This window comes from Solanum pennellii, chromosome 5, assembly GCF_001406875.1.
Source record: "Solanum pennellii chromosome 5, SPENNV200".
Taxonomy (NCBI): Eukaryota; Viridiplantae; Streptophyta; class Magnoliopsida; order Solanales; family Solanaceae; genus Solanum; species Solanum pennellii.
In genome coordinates this window covers 1,734,300-1,750,719 of record NC_028641.1, presented here as the reverse complement: position 1 = coordinate 1,750,719, position 16,420 = coordinate 1,734,300, and the positions used below count along the sequence as shown (strand labels likewise).

General features: G+C 33.0%; 2 protein-coding genes and 1 non-coding gene across 4 annotated transcripts; 1 reads left to right on the top strand and 2 right to left on the bottom strand.

Moving 5' to 3' along the window:
• The first annotated feature begins 571 nt into the window (after positions 1-571).
• LOC107018947 (aldehyde oxidase GLOX-like) lies at positions 572-2,547 on the top strand. The gene is made up of 2 exons (XM_015219546.2): positions 572-898; positions 1,016-2,547. Exons 1-2 carry the CDS (start codon positions 612-614, stop codon positions 2,424-2,426), a joined length of 1,698 nt encoding a protein of 565 aa, XP_015075032.1. The 5' UTR covers positions 572-611; the 3' UTR covers positions 2,427-2,547.
• A 2,590-nt stretch (positions 2,548-5,137) lies between these two features.
• On the bottom strand, positions 5,138-5,210 carry TRNAA-AGC. Its single transcript has one exon. It is a non-coding gene; the product is annotated as a tRNA-Ala (tRNA).
• A 760-nt stretch (positions 5,211-5,970) lies between these two features.
• Positions 5,971-11,931, bottom strand: LOC107020832 (protein NRT1/ PTR FAMILY 4.6-like). 2 transcript variants are annotated; one of them, XM_015221345.2, is made up of 5 exons: positions 11,806-11,930; positions 11,633-11,735; positions 11,024-11,241; positions 7,183-7,614; positions 5,971-7,095 (listed from the first exon to the last, which is right to left on the bottom strand). In XM_015221345.2, exons 1-5 carry the CDS (start codon positions 11,806-11,808, stop codon positions 6,145-6,147), a joined length of 1,707 nt encoding a protein of 568 aa, XP_015076831.1. In that variant the 5' UTR covers positions 11,809-11,930; the 3' UTR covers positions 5,971-6,144. The 2 variants fall into 2 exon arrangements, with proteins under 2 accessions (XP_015076831.1, XP_015076832.1); XM_015221346.2 differs by lacking the exon at positions 11,633-11,735 and having other exon boundaries at positions 11,806-11,931.
• Positions 11,932-16,420: the final 4,489 nt, after the last annotated feature.

Sequence of the window (16,420 nt, the reverse complement as noted above, 5' to 3'; positions counted from 1 at the left end):
CACCCCCTCTACCTATATATTTTTTTGTCGTAATTCGCTATCCTGTATTCATATTAAAGTTCGATTAAATTCACATTCGTGCTGGAAGATTTCACTTCCTAATAAAGGCGATTTCATAATCAAGGGGCTCGAACTTGAGACCTCTAAATTAAGGATGAAAAAATACTTACCAGTCTATCACAATTCTTATCGGTTCCCTTACATATTCTCTCCTCCCGTCGTCTATCTGAATTGACTTATTTTAAGTGTTTTAAAGTATTTTTCAAGTGTTTGAAAAAATTAAAAAAAAGTATTTATATTATTTAATTTTAACCTAAAAATGATTTAAAAAAAATAACTCGAAGTAAATAATTTTAAAATTTCTATAAAAGTAAAAAAAAAAAAGAAAAGTCAATCCAAACAGACTCAGCCTTTCGCTTTTTTTACACAATTATAATATAATTTAAACTTTTAAATTTCACACTAATTATATCTATTCCTTCCCTTTAAGAACCTATCAACCTATTCTTTTGTATTACTTGTATCAACTTCCCAATTTATTTATTTTCAAGAAAACACATAAAATTTGAACTTCAAGCACTCTTCCTCTTGTTGTTATTATTATTATTATTATGGCATTCAATATTATATCTTTTTCTTTCATTTTTGCTCTTTTCCTTCTACTCCCTTTTTCATGTAATTCATCACACAAACATCACAAAAACTACCACCGACAACATAATTCATCATCATTTGATCAAAAAAACTCAGATCACACAAATGGTAAATGGATTCTTCTTCATAAATCCATTGGTATCTCAGCCATGCACATGCAACTTCTCCATAATAATAAAGTTGTCATCTTCGATCGCACCGATTTCGGTTCTTCTAACCTCTCCCTCCCTCACAACAAATGCAGGTACGTCTGAACTGAACTGTCTGATCATCTCATCTGAACAAACTCAACATGACTTTTTGAACATACAAAAATCATTTATAATTAAATATAATATTTACTTAATTATATTTTCAACAGGTATAATGACGAAGCAATCAAAGTAGATTGCACAGCTCATTCTATCCTTTACAATGTAGCCACCAACACGTACCGTCCGCTCACCGTTCAAACGGACGTTTGGTGTTCCTCGGGTGCCGTTAACTCTAACGGCACCCTTATACAAACGGGTGGATACCACGCCGGTGAACGTAAAATACGGTTATTTTCACCGTGTTTTGATGAAGAAACTTGTGATTGGACGGAACTTCAACAGAATCTCACCGTTAAACGGTGGTATTCAACTGATCATATACTTCCCGACGGACGTATTATGATCATAGGCGGAAGAAACGCTTACAGTTACGAGTTTTTTCCTTCTGAAAACGACGTCGTTTTTCACCTTCCGTTTCTGAAGGAAACGACTGATCCTAAAGAAGAAAACAACTTATATCCGTTTTTATATCTTTTACCCGATGGAAATGTGTATATTTTCGCGAATCAACGATCGATTATGTTAGATTACGCGAAAAATAAAGTCGTTAGAGAGTTTCCGGTGATTCCCGGTGAAAAAAGGAGTTATCCGGCGACTGGATCATCGGTGATGTTACCGATGAAATTAGTCGCCGGAGATTTTTCACCGGCGGTGGAGGTGATGGTTTGTGGTGGTGCTAATGGTGGCGCGTTTCTACACGCGGCGGTGGGTGGGTTTATGCCCGCTTCGAGGACATGTGGGCGGATTAAAATTACGGATCCGGATCCTAAATGGGTCATGGAGGATATGCCTTCGGGTCGGGTTATGCTGGATATGTTATTATTGCCTACGGGCGATGTGATTTTATTGAATGGAGCATCAAAAGGAACGGCCGGGTGGGAAAGCGCGATTGACCCGGTACTGAACCCGTTTTTATACGAACCGGGTCGACCCGACCCGAATGAAAGATTTAGTGTACTCAACCCCACTAGTATACCAAGAATGTACCACTCATCAGCGACGTTGTTGCCAGATGGCAGGATATTAGTGGGTGGGAGTAATCCGCATATAAGGTACAACTTCACAGGCGTAAAGTACCCCACAGAGTTAAGCTTAGAAGCATTTACGCCACCTTACTTGAGCCCACACCACTCTAATCTCCGTCCATCAAACACAACCGTTGAAGGACCCGTATCGTACGGTCAGAAATTCTCCATCACATTCACACTCGGGGTTCCTCAAGATACAAAAGAGGTCATGGTAACAATGGTTGCACCTTCATTTACTACACACTCGTTCGCGATGAACCAACGATTGTTAATTTTGGACATTGTGAAAATTCAACAAGTATCGTCGTTTGATCAAAAGATCACGGTGTACGCCCCTCCATCGCGTAATATTGCACCACCTGGTTATTATATGGTGTTTGTGGTTCACCAGGGCGTTCCTGGACACTCAATTTGGGTAAAAATGGAGTAATTTTTTATAGTACATTTTTTTTTTTGGTGTTGGAATTGGTAGTTTAGAATTTAATATGTGCATTATTATTTCACTATTGGTAGTTGGAATAGAAATTGAAGTATCATTTGAGAAAAGGTCACCATTTTTTCCCAAAGAAGAAAAACAAAAGATTGGTGTATATTACTTTATTTTATTTTGTTGTGTTTTTTTGTTGGTATAGTTGCCTAGCTTTCATTATAGAGGCCTAGGTGAGTGATTGTTTTAAGAATACAAATTAAGAATAAGTTAGGGTATGTACATGACCTTAAATACCTAACAATAAGAAGGAAAATTCCTTCTTTCTAGCAATTATTATTATATGTTTTGTCAAAGATGTAAGTTGTTAATATATGATTATTGGTTTGATTAATTATGTGCATGAATTTTGATATATTTACTTGTGACAAAGATAGTCGATGCAATCATTCAATAAACGGAAATTTGCATAAATTCCTCTAGTTTAGAAGTTAATTACTTAGGTAGACTCTAGTTTTACAATATATTACGTATCTTACCAAATTTTGGTGAGTTCAGTTACATATATCTCAGGATAAATAAGGTTAATCTAGGGGTAATTTGTTATATATAAATTGTACCTAAGTAGATTCACATGTGTCTAGGATACATAACAAATTTTGCTCGTCTTCCTCATTTCTGTTTCATATCGCTCACCACTCTCCTATGTATCTGGTACTAGATACATGCGAATCACACCAACTACATACACATACATGTATCTAGTGTGATTCACATATATCTGAGCTACATAACAAATCTCACTCGTATCCCTTCCAATTCGCTCTCTCCCTCCCTATTTTAGTCTATGTGATATACATTATCTAAGTGTATCTTTCTTAATATATGGTATGAAAACTTTTAGTTAGTGATAAGATACAAAATGTTCTAAAAGTACAAGTAATAACAATATATTAATTAGTACAGTCTGTCTCATTTTATAGTTTCTCCATATATATATATATCAAATATTTTTTTTATCGAGGAGATTCGAATGAACCCACGCCGCCCTCCATAACCCTTCCTCATTTGACAAGTCATTGTTCAATGCTATATGCATGTTTTTTTGATTTGGTAATGAAACTTTAACAGACTGGTGAAATTAATAAGGAAGTTGTAAAGCAGGTGGAGATGGGACCCTAAGATTAAAACACAAAGAGGAGCCCCCTATTTTTTGTTTGTATTGGATAGTACAATTGTCAGAGGGCAAGTATCTCTATTGGACCATTAAATAGTCGGGAAGTATTGAATGATCAGAAAATTTAGATAAAAATTTAAAAAAATTATAAATTTTTTTATTTTAAAACAAATTGATCTTTTTTCACAATAATAAAAATGACTTTTAACGACATTAAATATTTATACTAATAAAGAGTGTTAAAGTCTTTACCGATATTAGTTAAGTGTCATTAGAACCAATGTTGCTAAAGACTTTAGGGACATATACAAAAAGTGACAATTGTCGCTAAAAATACATATTTAGCGGCAATTAAGAATTAAATGCCGTAAATTGTCATTTTTGTTATAGTGTTTTCATTTTTAGTTAAAAAATATTAAGTTTAGAAAGGTAAAAATATTTTTAACAATAAAATAACAAAGATGAAATATTATTTCATTTAAATACTGACTAAATTTTCTGGCCAAAATGATTTTCTATAAGTATGATATTGTTGTGGGTACAAGTGATGAACTAAGAAAGAAAAAGTCTACACTCATTACTCATCACCCCACAAGTAGCAAAAGAATAAATCAAGAAAATTACCCCCCCCCCCCCTCCCTTTTGATTTAGGTGGATGATTGATCATTATTTGATTGGACATACAAAAAAAAATTATGATGTGGAGTAAGGTTTATAGGAGAATTTATCTAGATTAAAAAAAATAAACTAAAGTTGATTCAGTTTATTTTTATTTTAACTAAGACGTTAAGATCGCGATTTTAAAAAAATATTTCATAGACTAAGATGTAAATAATTGGGGAAGAGGTTTTAAGGCCTCTACTTATAAAAGGGGAAAGAACAAGATAATAACAAAAAATTCTTGAGATTTTTCTCTCATGTCTTTTATTCTTCACGAAACTTTCTTTTATAGACATAAAAATTAAATTGTCGTCACAATATGATATAATCATACCCCTAACCACCTAAGAAAATATTTTTACTAAATTTTAATGCTTCGCTTTGAAATTATTGGAGCAAGCGGACTTAGTCGAGCTCCAATTAAATCTAGATTAGTCGAGCTCCAAACAAAATACGGACAACCAATGGCTAATAAAAAGGAGCAAGCGGACTTAGTCAAGATCCAACCAAATCTAGATTAGTCGAGCTCCAAACAAATACGGACAACCAATGGCAAATAAAAAGGAGCAAGCTGACTTAGTCGAGCTCCAACCATATTCAGATTAGTCGAATTCCAAACAAATATGAACAATCAATGGCAAATAAAAGGAGCAAGCGGACTTAGTCGAGTTCCAAACAAATGCTGACAACCAATGGCAAATAAGGAGCAAGCGGACTTAGTCGAGCTCCGACCAAACTAGATTAGTCGAGCTCCAAACAAATACGGACAACCAATGACAAATAAAAAAAAGGAGCAAGCGGACTTAGTTGAGCTCCGACCAAACTAGATTAGTCGAGCTCCAAACAAATACGGACAACCAATGGCAAATAAAAAGAATGGAGATGCGGGGTATCGATCCCCGTACCTCTCGCATGCTAAGCGAGCGCTCTACCATCTGAGCTACATCCCCTGAATGTCCTAAATAGTCTGCATAATCCATATGTTACGTAAAATTTATCTAAAGAAAATCGAAAAAAAGGTCTATAAACTATCTTGAATTAATAAATGTCTCTCGAGAATCAAACCGTATCAAGAAAATTGAGTATAGGGCTATAGTTAGAAAAACACATTTATTTTTGTCTTGAGTCTTTAAAGTGATACTGTCCCACTGTTCCTATTTATATGTCGTCATTCAGATTTTACGTCCCTTAAGAAAATATGTAAGTTTACCATTGTACCCTTATTTAGTATTCTCTTTGAAGTCAAGTTTTCATAAAGAACATTCATTAATCATTTAGTTTTCTTATACTGATCGAATTCATACTTTCAATACTAACAACTCTTGAAGATAAAATAGGAAGTAATAGTGTTATTTATGTATTGGTTTTGTAAAATGAGAAGTATTACATATGTTTAACTAATTATTGAAAAACATTGATTGATTGCCTATATTCTAGGAAAAATCACATGTTTTTAATAATTTTAATAGCACATTACTAGTTTGTAGAAAAAAATTCATCAGTTTGATGAACGCATTAGAGTAAATAGGTCCAAAAAATGAACCTATAAACTTTTCATTCTCTTCCAAATTCAGTCATATCGGTAATCTATGTTGCTCGGACTCTTCAAAAATGTCAATCACGAGTGTAGAATCCTTGAAAAGTAGTGACGATCAACATTTTTGAAGAGTCAAAACAGCTTAGTCCGTAATTACTTATGATTACAAATCATCAAACAAAGAAGAGCATTTTAATAGCTTTAAGATATTAAGATCAATTGATAAACAACTAGTTCTGTTTTGACCTCTTTGCTGGTCTCAATCCAGCAGTTCATCAGACACATTGTACATTGAAGTCTAGAGAAAAAACCATATATTAAAACTACGAAAGTTTTATCTATGCGTCTCAACGCCTAGACGTGACTGATGTATACTTGTATTTTGTAGCCCAGAATAAGTAGTGCATAAAGTTTAATGCACTGAGTATGCACATTAGCCAGTAGAACCTGTCCAAATGGTAGTGATTCAAGTTTCTACCCGCGAGCCATGGCTTGTTCGTTGAAATGCCTGTTACACGGTTGACAATAGACACAATCACCGAGCTGAGATAGTATCCGATAGCTAAAGAAGCCCACGAGAGAGATGTTGCCAATGATCTCATACTCACTGGTGCTTCTGAGAAACAGAATTCTAGTAGTCCTGCTAGAACGAAAAGATCAGCTGACCCGAGAAATAAGTACTGAAACGCGATCCAAAAGAATGTTATAGGCAATGGTTGAGCAGAGTCGATGAGTCCTGAATCAGTAGCTACTCTCTTACGTTTGATTTCAACTAGGGCTGCGATTCCCATTGCCACGATGGATAGGAACAACCCGATACCAATACGTTGGAGGTGTGAGATCCCCATTTCTGTTTTGGTTACTCTACGAGCAAATGGGATGATGAAGTGATCGTAAACTGGTGCTAAGATCATGATGAATACTACAGGGAAAACAGGGAGGGAAGCCGGTGGGACTTTTAAAGAACCGACCTGTGTGTTCATCGAGGCTGCTTGATGGACTGAGAATGTATTTAGTTGAGCTAGACAACAGTTGAGCATAATGGTGCAGGCGAAAATCGGGAACAGTTTCATCACAATCTTAACTTCTTCCACTTGTTGCACTGTGCATTTTAACGCGCCACATGCTGGTGTGTCTGAAACAGCGCGATTAAGGAAGCTAAGGCTTCTCGATGGAGCTGTCTCAATTGATTTGCTAGTTGGAACCGGAGGAGAAGGACTTGAAGTCATACTTGCAATGACTGTGCTTGAGTTCTTCGATGAATTTGAACTAGAATTTAATACAGCTGCAATTATAACCTACACATTATAACATGAGGTTAAGTTGTTGAGTTTTATAAAGCTCAACGCGTGCTTGATATAGAAATTTATTTGAAAATTATATACCTTACTGATCGTTGTAAGAGGGCTACCACGAGGTATCTTGTTCCGATAGAATGATGAACCAGAAAGGAACATCGGGATTGAGAGAAATATAGCGAAAGTTGAGATTCCGAATCCCCATTGCCAACCCTTATTGTCTTCGATCCAAACAACAAATGTGACTGCAATGAGAGCTCCAAAGGAGAGACAGAACACAAAGTAATTGAAGAAAGTTGATCTATGCTTTCTTCCACGAGGGGTTGATTCATCGAACTGTTCAGCACCGTGGGGTGCTAGCGATCCCTTTATACCTCCAACGCCTAACGCCACTAGGTAGAGTCCTATGAACAACATTGCAGCTTGTGCACCATGAACTTGTTCACAAGGCATGTTTAGATCACATTTTTGTGGCTTCAATGAACTCGAACGAGCTTGTATGGTGAGTATTACAAGTCCCTGTAATCACTCAAAGTTTCAGATTCAACTACTTCGTATTGTATGAATTCATCATAAATATTCTACGAAAGTTAAAGGACATGTTATATAGAACAAATAATGTTATAAGAAGCAAATGTTGTGTCTCTGAAGTCCAATATATCCGCGATGTAGACATACATTATTCGATAAGATATAAAAATTATCACATTCATTCAGGGCGAGGATAAAATAAGGTGAGTTCGATCACTTGAGATGGTTTGATCATATCATTTATTGACTTTTAGATGCACAGATATACATGTGTGAAATCATGATAATCGAGGTAAAATGGGATAAAAAGTTGTCTAGAAATACCTAATTTGTTAAATTATAAACTTTTGACGATTTAACAAACTATGAGATCTGGTAGGGGACCTGTAAAGCTGCCACAACTGTCACGACTACAGTGGTCGGTGCGCGACAATAGAGGAACAGAGCCCTCAGCCAATGGAATTCTTCCATGTGGATCAATCATACACTAAAGCACATGGAGGAAAAGGATCTACGTAATTAGATTTAGTTCAAGTCATTCCAGTCCAATGTATCCGCGATGTAGACATACATTATTCGACTAAGATAAAAAATGATCACATTCATCCAGAGCGAGGATAAAATAAGGTGAGATCGAATATTACTTGAGATGGTTTGATCATATCATTTATCGACTTCTAGATGCACAGATATACATGTGTGAAATCATGATAATCGGAGGTAAAATGAGACGAGATACAACTTAAAAATCACGTGGTAGGAAGTTGTCAGAAAGACCTATAATCTCTTGGAATTTGTTAAATTGTGAACTTTTGACGATTTAACAAACTATGAGATTTGGTAGGGGACCTGTAAAGCTGCCACCACTGTTACGACTACAGTGGTCGGTGCGCGACAATAGAGGAACAGAACCCTCAGCCAATGGCATTCTTCCATGTGGATCAATCAAACACTAAAGCACATGGAGGAAAAGGATCTACGTAATTAGATTTAGTTCGAGTCATTCCAGTCCAATATTTAACTCTCAAAAAACAAAAAATATCACATAAATTGGAACAGCTATAGTATTATGTTTATCAAATTTTAATAAGAATTGAAGCCACATATTTTTACATGACATGCAACAAAGACAAAACTAGGATTTGAAAAACAAAAAATCCAAGATAGGGAGGAATAAGTGGCCATATATAGTGGACATTATTCATGGCACTTCCAACATGTAAGCTTGTGATATATACAAACAAATATAAACTATTTTAGTGCACATTTTCTACTTTTGATATGTGTATAATAATATATTGTGCTTAATTCTATGTTGGTGACATGTGCCCTTATTTTAAAAAATACAAAAATGGAATGTTTTGTGTATACATTCCTTCTTAATGGAAAGTATGTGGCTATTTAAAGAAATCCATAGATCTAACACCACATATCCAACTCCACACACCTGTGTCATGGTCCTGATAAAATATTTTATTATATAGTTTTTAATCACTATTCTTGGTTAATATTCCCTTGGGGTTACACATAAAAAGTAGAAACAGTGACACCTTTTAGCTCTTTGGTACAACATATTGTTCTATCGTTTCATTTTACGTAACATTCTTTAATTTGATATGATATTTAAAAAAAAAAAGATTTTTGAATATTTTATGTGATTGAGATTCATTTCATTAAGGGTAAAAAAATTTTTAAAGTTACATTATTTCTAATTAAAGTAAAGTGACAATCTTTTTGAGATATATTAAAAAATGTGTCACGTAAAATGATATAGAGAGAATACTATTTTGTGTAAATCTAGTATTATTTTAAGATCTTAAAAAATGATCCATTGGAATGATTTGCTAGGTCAAAGATTTGATATCCTAAATCTTGATATCCACTTATATATACACCCACAAAAAAATAATAATTTGAACTTAGCTATGAATTTAGTCGTGAATTTACTTATAACTAATATGACTTTATGCTAATCCACTACTAAATAGAATTTGCAAAAAAAAAAATTGTTGTTTAATCATAGAATTTGTTCATCGTTAACAAAATTAGGTGCTGGGTGCGGTACATCAAAGGATATGGTGCAGTGGATAAGACTATTCATTTCTTAAAATGTAATAGATTTGAGCCCTAACTGTCAAAAAATTCCTTATAGAGAACGTATTTTCCCACGATATGAAGTCAAAATAACGGTATTTCAGTAAAGGGATCAAACACCGATAAAAAAACAAAAAAATTGAGTGTGGCACAAACGGTGATTAAGATTTATTTCCTAGTCTTAGCTCATACATTTGAATTCATTGAATCTAACATACTTGACTAAGATTGAACCTAAATCTAAAGTTCGAGTTGCTCGAATATGTAAAATTTATCTACAGTGATACTGAGTATATAAGGAAGCAAGTCTTAGATTCTATTGACACGTTGTAAAGTCGTGTGAGCCTATACAGTGATACTGAGTATATAAGGAAGCAAGTCTTAGATTCTATTGACACGTTGTAAAGTCGTGTGAGCCTATATCCAAAGCAGACAATATCACTAGCGGACTAATTAAGCTCATATATCACAATGATGTTACAAACTTCCACGAGCGTAATCAATCCCTCGTGGGGGTGGGGGTGATGTAACACCGTAGGTGAATTCCACGTTGATAAAACACGGAGAGCTAAGTACATAAGGAGCCCTAGACTCAAGTGATACGTTTTAAAGGTATGCAAAACCTAAATCAAAACAGACTGTATTACTAATGGATTAGACTGTTGTTGATCCAAAACAAACATCAATCTACTGAATTATATTATATTTTTACTAAAAACTTCTTTTACTATTTAATCTCCGTATTATAATTTCTACGAAATATTTAAAGACCAAAATACCCCTAACTAGTTAGGTGCACCAATAATGTGGTCGAGGTTTGATTGGTGTGAACCTTCCACTAAAAATGTGTCTAAAATCTGATTCTAACTTACATAATTGGCCACCTATTTATAACCATTGCTTTTTTCATCCTACAAAAATGTTTTCCACGATGCCAACTTTTTTTTTTTTTCATCAAATCGAATCATATCAAATTTTATTTAGTGGGTTCAAAAAATCATTGGACACAAAACAAAGCTCACAAAAAACAAGTGGTCTCTTTTTTCCACATTTTACGACTTTCTTCGATTCACGTTTTATTGACGGAGCTAGTACCCTACATGTGTTTGTCGGTTGAATTATAGTAAATTTTTGTTCAAACAGTGTATTTGTGGTAATAGTTTTATTTATAACCTATTATGATCGTTTAAAGTAGTCTGTGTGAAAGATTTAAAACTGATAAAATTAAAATCCTGACTTCGTCTAAGCGAAAACAAAATTTATAAGAAATCAAAATTGAGAAATTGAAAAATGGAAAATTTACCAGAAATTCAATGAGTGCACTGATGAGATAAATGTAATAAGTTGTGAAGAAAGCATCAGATAAGAATCCACCAAGAAGTGCCAATAAAAATGCTGTGCCCATAAAATTAGTCACAGAATTTGCTGATTTTGATGGTGAAAAATACATGTACTCAGACATATACAACACCAAATTGCTTGCATTTGCCAAAAATGCCAAATTCTCCAACACCTCAACACCTAATCATAAAAAAAAAATAAAATTCATAAATAAAATAAAATAAAATCAATTAATCAAAAATTTGGAAAAAATTATTCTTTGACAAAGATATGATCAATCTAGTGCACTAAGCTCCTGTTATGTCAGACCACAAGAATCTATCGTACAACAGTCTTATTATGCATTTCTGCAAGAGGCTGTTTATGCAACTCGAAATTCGTGACCTTGTGCCTAATGCACTAAGCTCCTGTTATTAGAATCTATTGTACAACAGTCTTTTCCTATATTTCTACGAGAAACTGTTTGCACATCTCGAAATTCGTGATATTCTGGTCACATGACAGTAATTTTATCGATCGTTCGTGTTTTTTTTTTTTTTTCAAGAATGGTGCTAGTAATTTATTTATTTACCTAACACAAAGGAGGCAGCAAGCAAGCCACCATGACGATTGTTGATGGCTGGTCTATTTTTCCAATCAACATAGCTATCCCAATTGTTTTGATTATCTATTTCCTATAACAAATTTAAAACAAAAAAAAAATTAGAAAAACAAAGAGAAGAAAAAATAAAAAGAGGAACTCACCATTAGTTAAGTTGAAAGAAAGTGTTGTAGAGATCTAAGATGATGAAATAATTGTGATTTTATAAAGAGTTGAGAGAAAGTGAGAAGAGAGGAAGATATAAATAAGACTTTGGAATTAAAGAAAATAGAGAGAATTTAAATATTTTTTTTTTCATTTTGTATTTTGTAATATAATTATTATGACATAGTTAGGCACTAGAGTCCCCTTTTTTTAAGGGGGAATGAAAAAGGAGAAAAGATGGATAATGATGTTATCTAGGTTAATTATATTATATTAATTTGATTATTTAAAATAAAATTTCAGATATTAAGAAATTATATGAAAAATATCATAATAATTTTTATATTAATATACTTAGAAAATTCCATCTTAAAATATTAATTAAAATTCATTAGAATTTGATTGGTTTTAAATAATTTTATTTTTATAAAAGGAGGAAGATAAAAGAGCATATAAATAAAATAATATAATTCTAAAAGAGGAAAAATAATAATAAATAATATAAGTAAATGAAGGGAGAAATAAAATAGAAAAGCAAAAAATGTTTTAAATATTCTATCATCGATAATGTAAAAAATATTTATAATAAACTTACGTTACGTTTAGACCAAATAAGCATCTTGTCAAACATAAAATTTAGTTTAGACTCTTCAACTATAATTTCATAAGCTTATGTAATCGTTCAAAATTTGATCTAAAAATATTTTCAAATTCCAACTATTAAACTAAACATAATCAATAGGTTTAATTTAATACGTCAATTCTCACTAAAGGTTAATTTTATTTCCGTGTTTAATAGACTTTCTTTCTACAATTTTGACTTTTACAAATTGAAAATATTAAAATGAGAATTTTTTTTCTCTAAATCTAGTAGAATCTTGACTCTTTTTATTTCCTACAATCTCGATATATAAATATTAAAATAAACAATTGTTTATTACTATTATTATTATTATTATTATTATTATTATTATTTCATTTTTTCTGTTGTGAAAGAATTGCACTCCCAATTAACACATTTAATTAACAAGACTAATAGGTTTAGCTTATGGTGCCAACCCTCATTAAAAGTTAGTTTCCTAGCATGTTTGGTATAATATATTTCTACAATCATGACTTTTATTAATAGAATAGGAAGATTAGAATAGACCGAAACATTAAGAGTTTGAACATTACTATAGTAAAAAACATATCGATTTTTTTTCAAGTAAAAAATGTATCGATCTTTTTTCAAGTTTAAATTAACCCATGTAGTGTTATACCTCCATTGTGGCCCATCAAGAAATTGCATCACTATTGAGTATTGACATGCATAGCATCTTAAGAGGACCTTTCTTAATTGTTTGTTAAGTAAGAAGGATTTTTTTTTAAAAAAAAAAATCGACTTATTAATTGATTCGTATAAATTTACATCAGATTTATTTTGCTTAATTTATTTCATTTTTTTAAAAAAGAAAATTGAAATATATTTTGAAAAATTATGACCAAATAAAAAATTATTTAAGAATTTATGATTGAAACACTAAGTTTGGTGAAGTTATTAGATGCAATTCTTGTCAATTTAAAGGTTGCCACTAAAAGATTTGTTTCCCTAGAAGAGAAAAGAAATTGATTTGTTGAAAGAATCATTTGGTTTTTTTAATGAAAAATATAACACAAAAAAAGAATAATCTCAAATTGGAAAATTTATTTAGTTTGGTTTGCCTACTTTTTTGGGTACATTTAGTTTTTTTTTTAACTTAAATCATTATAGTGATGAGTTTTATGCTTTCTAAATCTGGCTATAAGAAGATTGGTCATCTAAGCAAGGACCACCCATCCACCTAAATAAAAATAACATCAATAAATCACACTTAAATTTTGCAAGTGAAACTTCATAATATTGGAGTTTTCATATGAAATTAAATAACAATTGCTCTATTATTTTTAATTACACAGCTAAAAAGAATAACTATTATGATTTTCTTTTATTGATTTTTGGAAAAATGCGCAAGTACCCCCCCTTCAATCTATGCCCGAAATCTCAGAGACACACGTATATTATATTAAGGTCCTATTACCCCACTGATCTTATTTTATATATAATTTTCTACCATTTTTTGGCCTACGTGGCACTAGCTTGAAAGAAAAAGTCAACCAGCGTTGGGCCTACAAGATCGTGCCAAGTAGGCCTAAAAGGGATAGAAAATTATAAATAAAATAAGTTCAAGGGGGTAATAGGACCTTAGTATAACATAAGTGTGTCTCTGAGATTTCGAGCATAGATTGAGGGGATACTTGTGCATTATCCCTTGATTTTTTTTTCTATTATGAAATTAGTTTATACCTACCAACTTAGTTAGTGGAAATGAAATCCCTTCTCCACCCTCCAAATATTACTAATCTTTACCTAAACACATAACATCTAAAGTACATTCCTTCAATCTTCAATATTTACTTGGAAAAGGAAAAATAAAGAGAATATCTATCTTGTTGTATCTTTCCTATCAAATATTCTAAATTTGATTATCATTCTAGAACTTTGCATAGAGTGTTATTTTTCTAGAAAAATATAATAAATATATTTTTTGAGTTAATTTCTCAAATAGTTACTTGATTAATTATTATTATCTGAAAACAACACTCTCTATAGGTTTCCAAAACGATAATAACGATTAGCTAGTTGAGTAATTCATCTTGATAATAACGAATAGAAAATAGGCAGTATATATGTATATAAAACTTATCATTAAAAATTACTAAACTCCCCTCTCAGATACATCTTTATCCCCTCTTGAATACATTCTTCCCATTAAGTAATGTATAATTCGCAATCCGTGTGCTATGTATTAGTAGGTTTTCCTGATGTATTCGAGATCTTATAAATTTAAGAGATTTTTTTTAATTTAAAAAAAATATAGGGATATGAATATTAATTGTTAACACTATATGAGATTATATGATTTTACATTATCAAACGTATGCAAAACTAAATATACAATCTTAATAACGATATTTAGTATCAAATCACCCTTCGCTTAAGATGGCTACGCCCATGATATACATACAGTATACATCCTACCTTGTCTAGGTGAGACTAACCTTAAGAATTTTTTGGTATGTAGAATATTGGTGGCCAAAATTATGGCTATTGTCAAATATCTTTGCCATATTATGTGGAGAAGAATAATATATATTTTGATACACATAATAAGATTCTCAAAGTAGTAATTCTCAAGCAAGTTTAAATTCCAATATTTTAATGTACATCTATACAAACATTGAACATAATTTTTCTAACAAATAAAAGTCTCGAATCAAATCATGTCTTTTTTTTAAAAATATTTCTTCTTTCAAAAGTCAAAATAATAATTAAAAAAAATGTGTCTTCATGGGACAAATAGATATATTCTTCCAAGGATGAGGCTTTGAAGTCATNTCGAGCATTTCGATACCTTCATAATTCGGTATCGAGGTGGCTTTTGATTCTTCCAAAATCATGCGGTAAATCAAGCTTATCGAACTACAAGTGGTCTAGATTCTCATATAGTCTGAGATATGTGGGAGACCCGTGTTCAAGGGTTCGGCCATAATTTTTAAACTCTTTATCGAATTCTTCCTTTAGAAAATGAATGGGGCTGGTCAAAATTGGTTCGGTCAATTTCATTTTCCTTGAATTGCTTGCATCAACCCAAGAAAAATGAGGGACAGTTGTTGACACCCATTTTGTACCCAGCCCATTCCTTCACCTGTTCAGGCCCAAACATTTTCTTTAACAGCCCACTCCATTTTAGACATCCATCCAATTTCCCAGCCCAACACGAATTGACCCCAAGCCCGTTCTGTTAACCCAATTCCTTTCCCTACCCAACCCACTAAATTAATAAAAACCCAACCCAATCCCCTTTTACCCGACCCGACCCGTAACCCATCTTCCCCCTCCTCTTTCCCTACGCCTCACGCCATTCCCAGGAAGAGGAAAACGTCCAAATGAAACAGAAAAAAACGCAGAGGAATAGACCCCCAAAACGGAAAATCCTTTCCCTTCACGCGACCCCTTCCCCCCAGACGCGACCTCTCTCTCACCCTCTCTCCCACGCGAGCTGCAACGGATCTTTTCGAGTCGTTTTTCTGCTGCAAATCGTACGATTCGCGCAGGTCCGGCAGCAAAAGAAAGCTGCTTTCGTCCTTGAGACGGGAGATGAGGACACGTCGCATCGCAAGGACAACCATCCCATCTCGACCGTCTCTCCCTCCTTTCCGTTTCCGGAATGGGGCGAAATTTTCAGAAAAGGGGTTGCTCCATTAACGGAAAGGATTTCAAATTTTGAAATCAATAGGCCTGAAATCTCCCGCCCTTCCTCTTCCGAAAACCCTAGTTTTCTCCCTCTATATAAACACCCTCCATTTTCAGAAGAGGGGTTGGACATTCTTGAGTCTAAAAAAGAATTTTCAGAGAGAGAATTGAGAAATCGTTGGCTTGAGTTCTTGTTTCTTTTATTGTCATCTAAAACTAAAAAGTTACGAAAATTTTTGGAAAGTTTTGGGTTAGAAACTTTGGAGATTTTTGAGCGTTGGCGATTTTTGAGTTTGAAAAATTTTTCAGTTGAAAAATTTGGAGCAGTGAAAACTCGT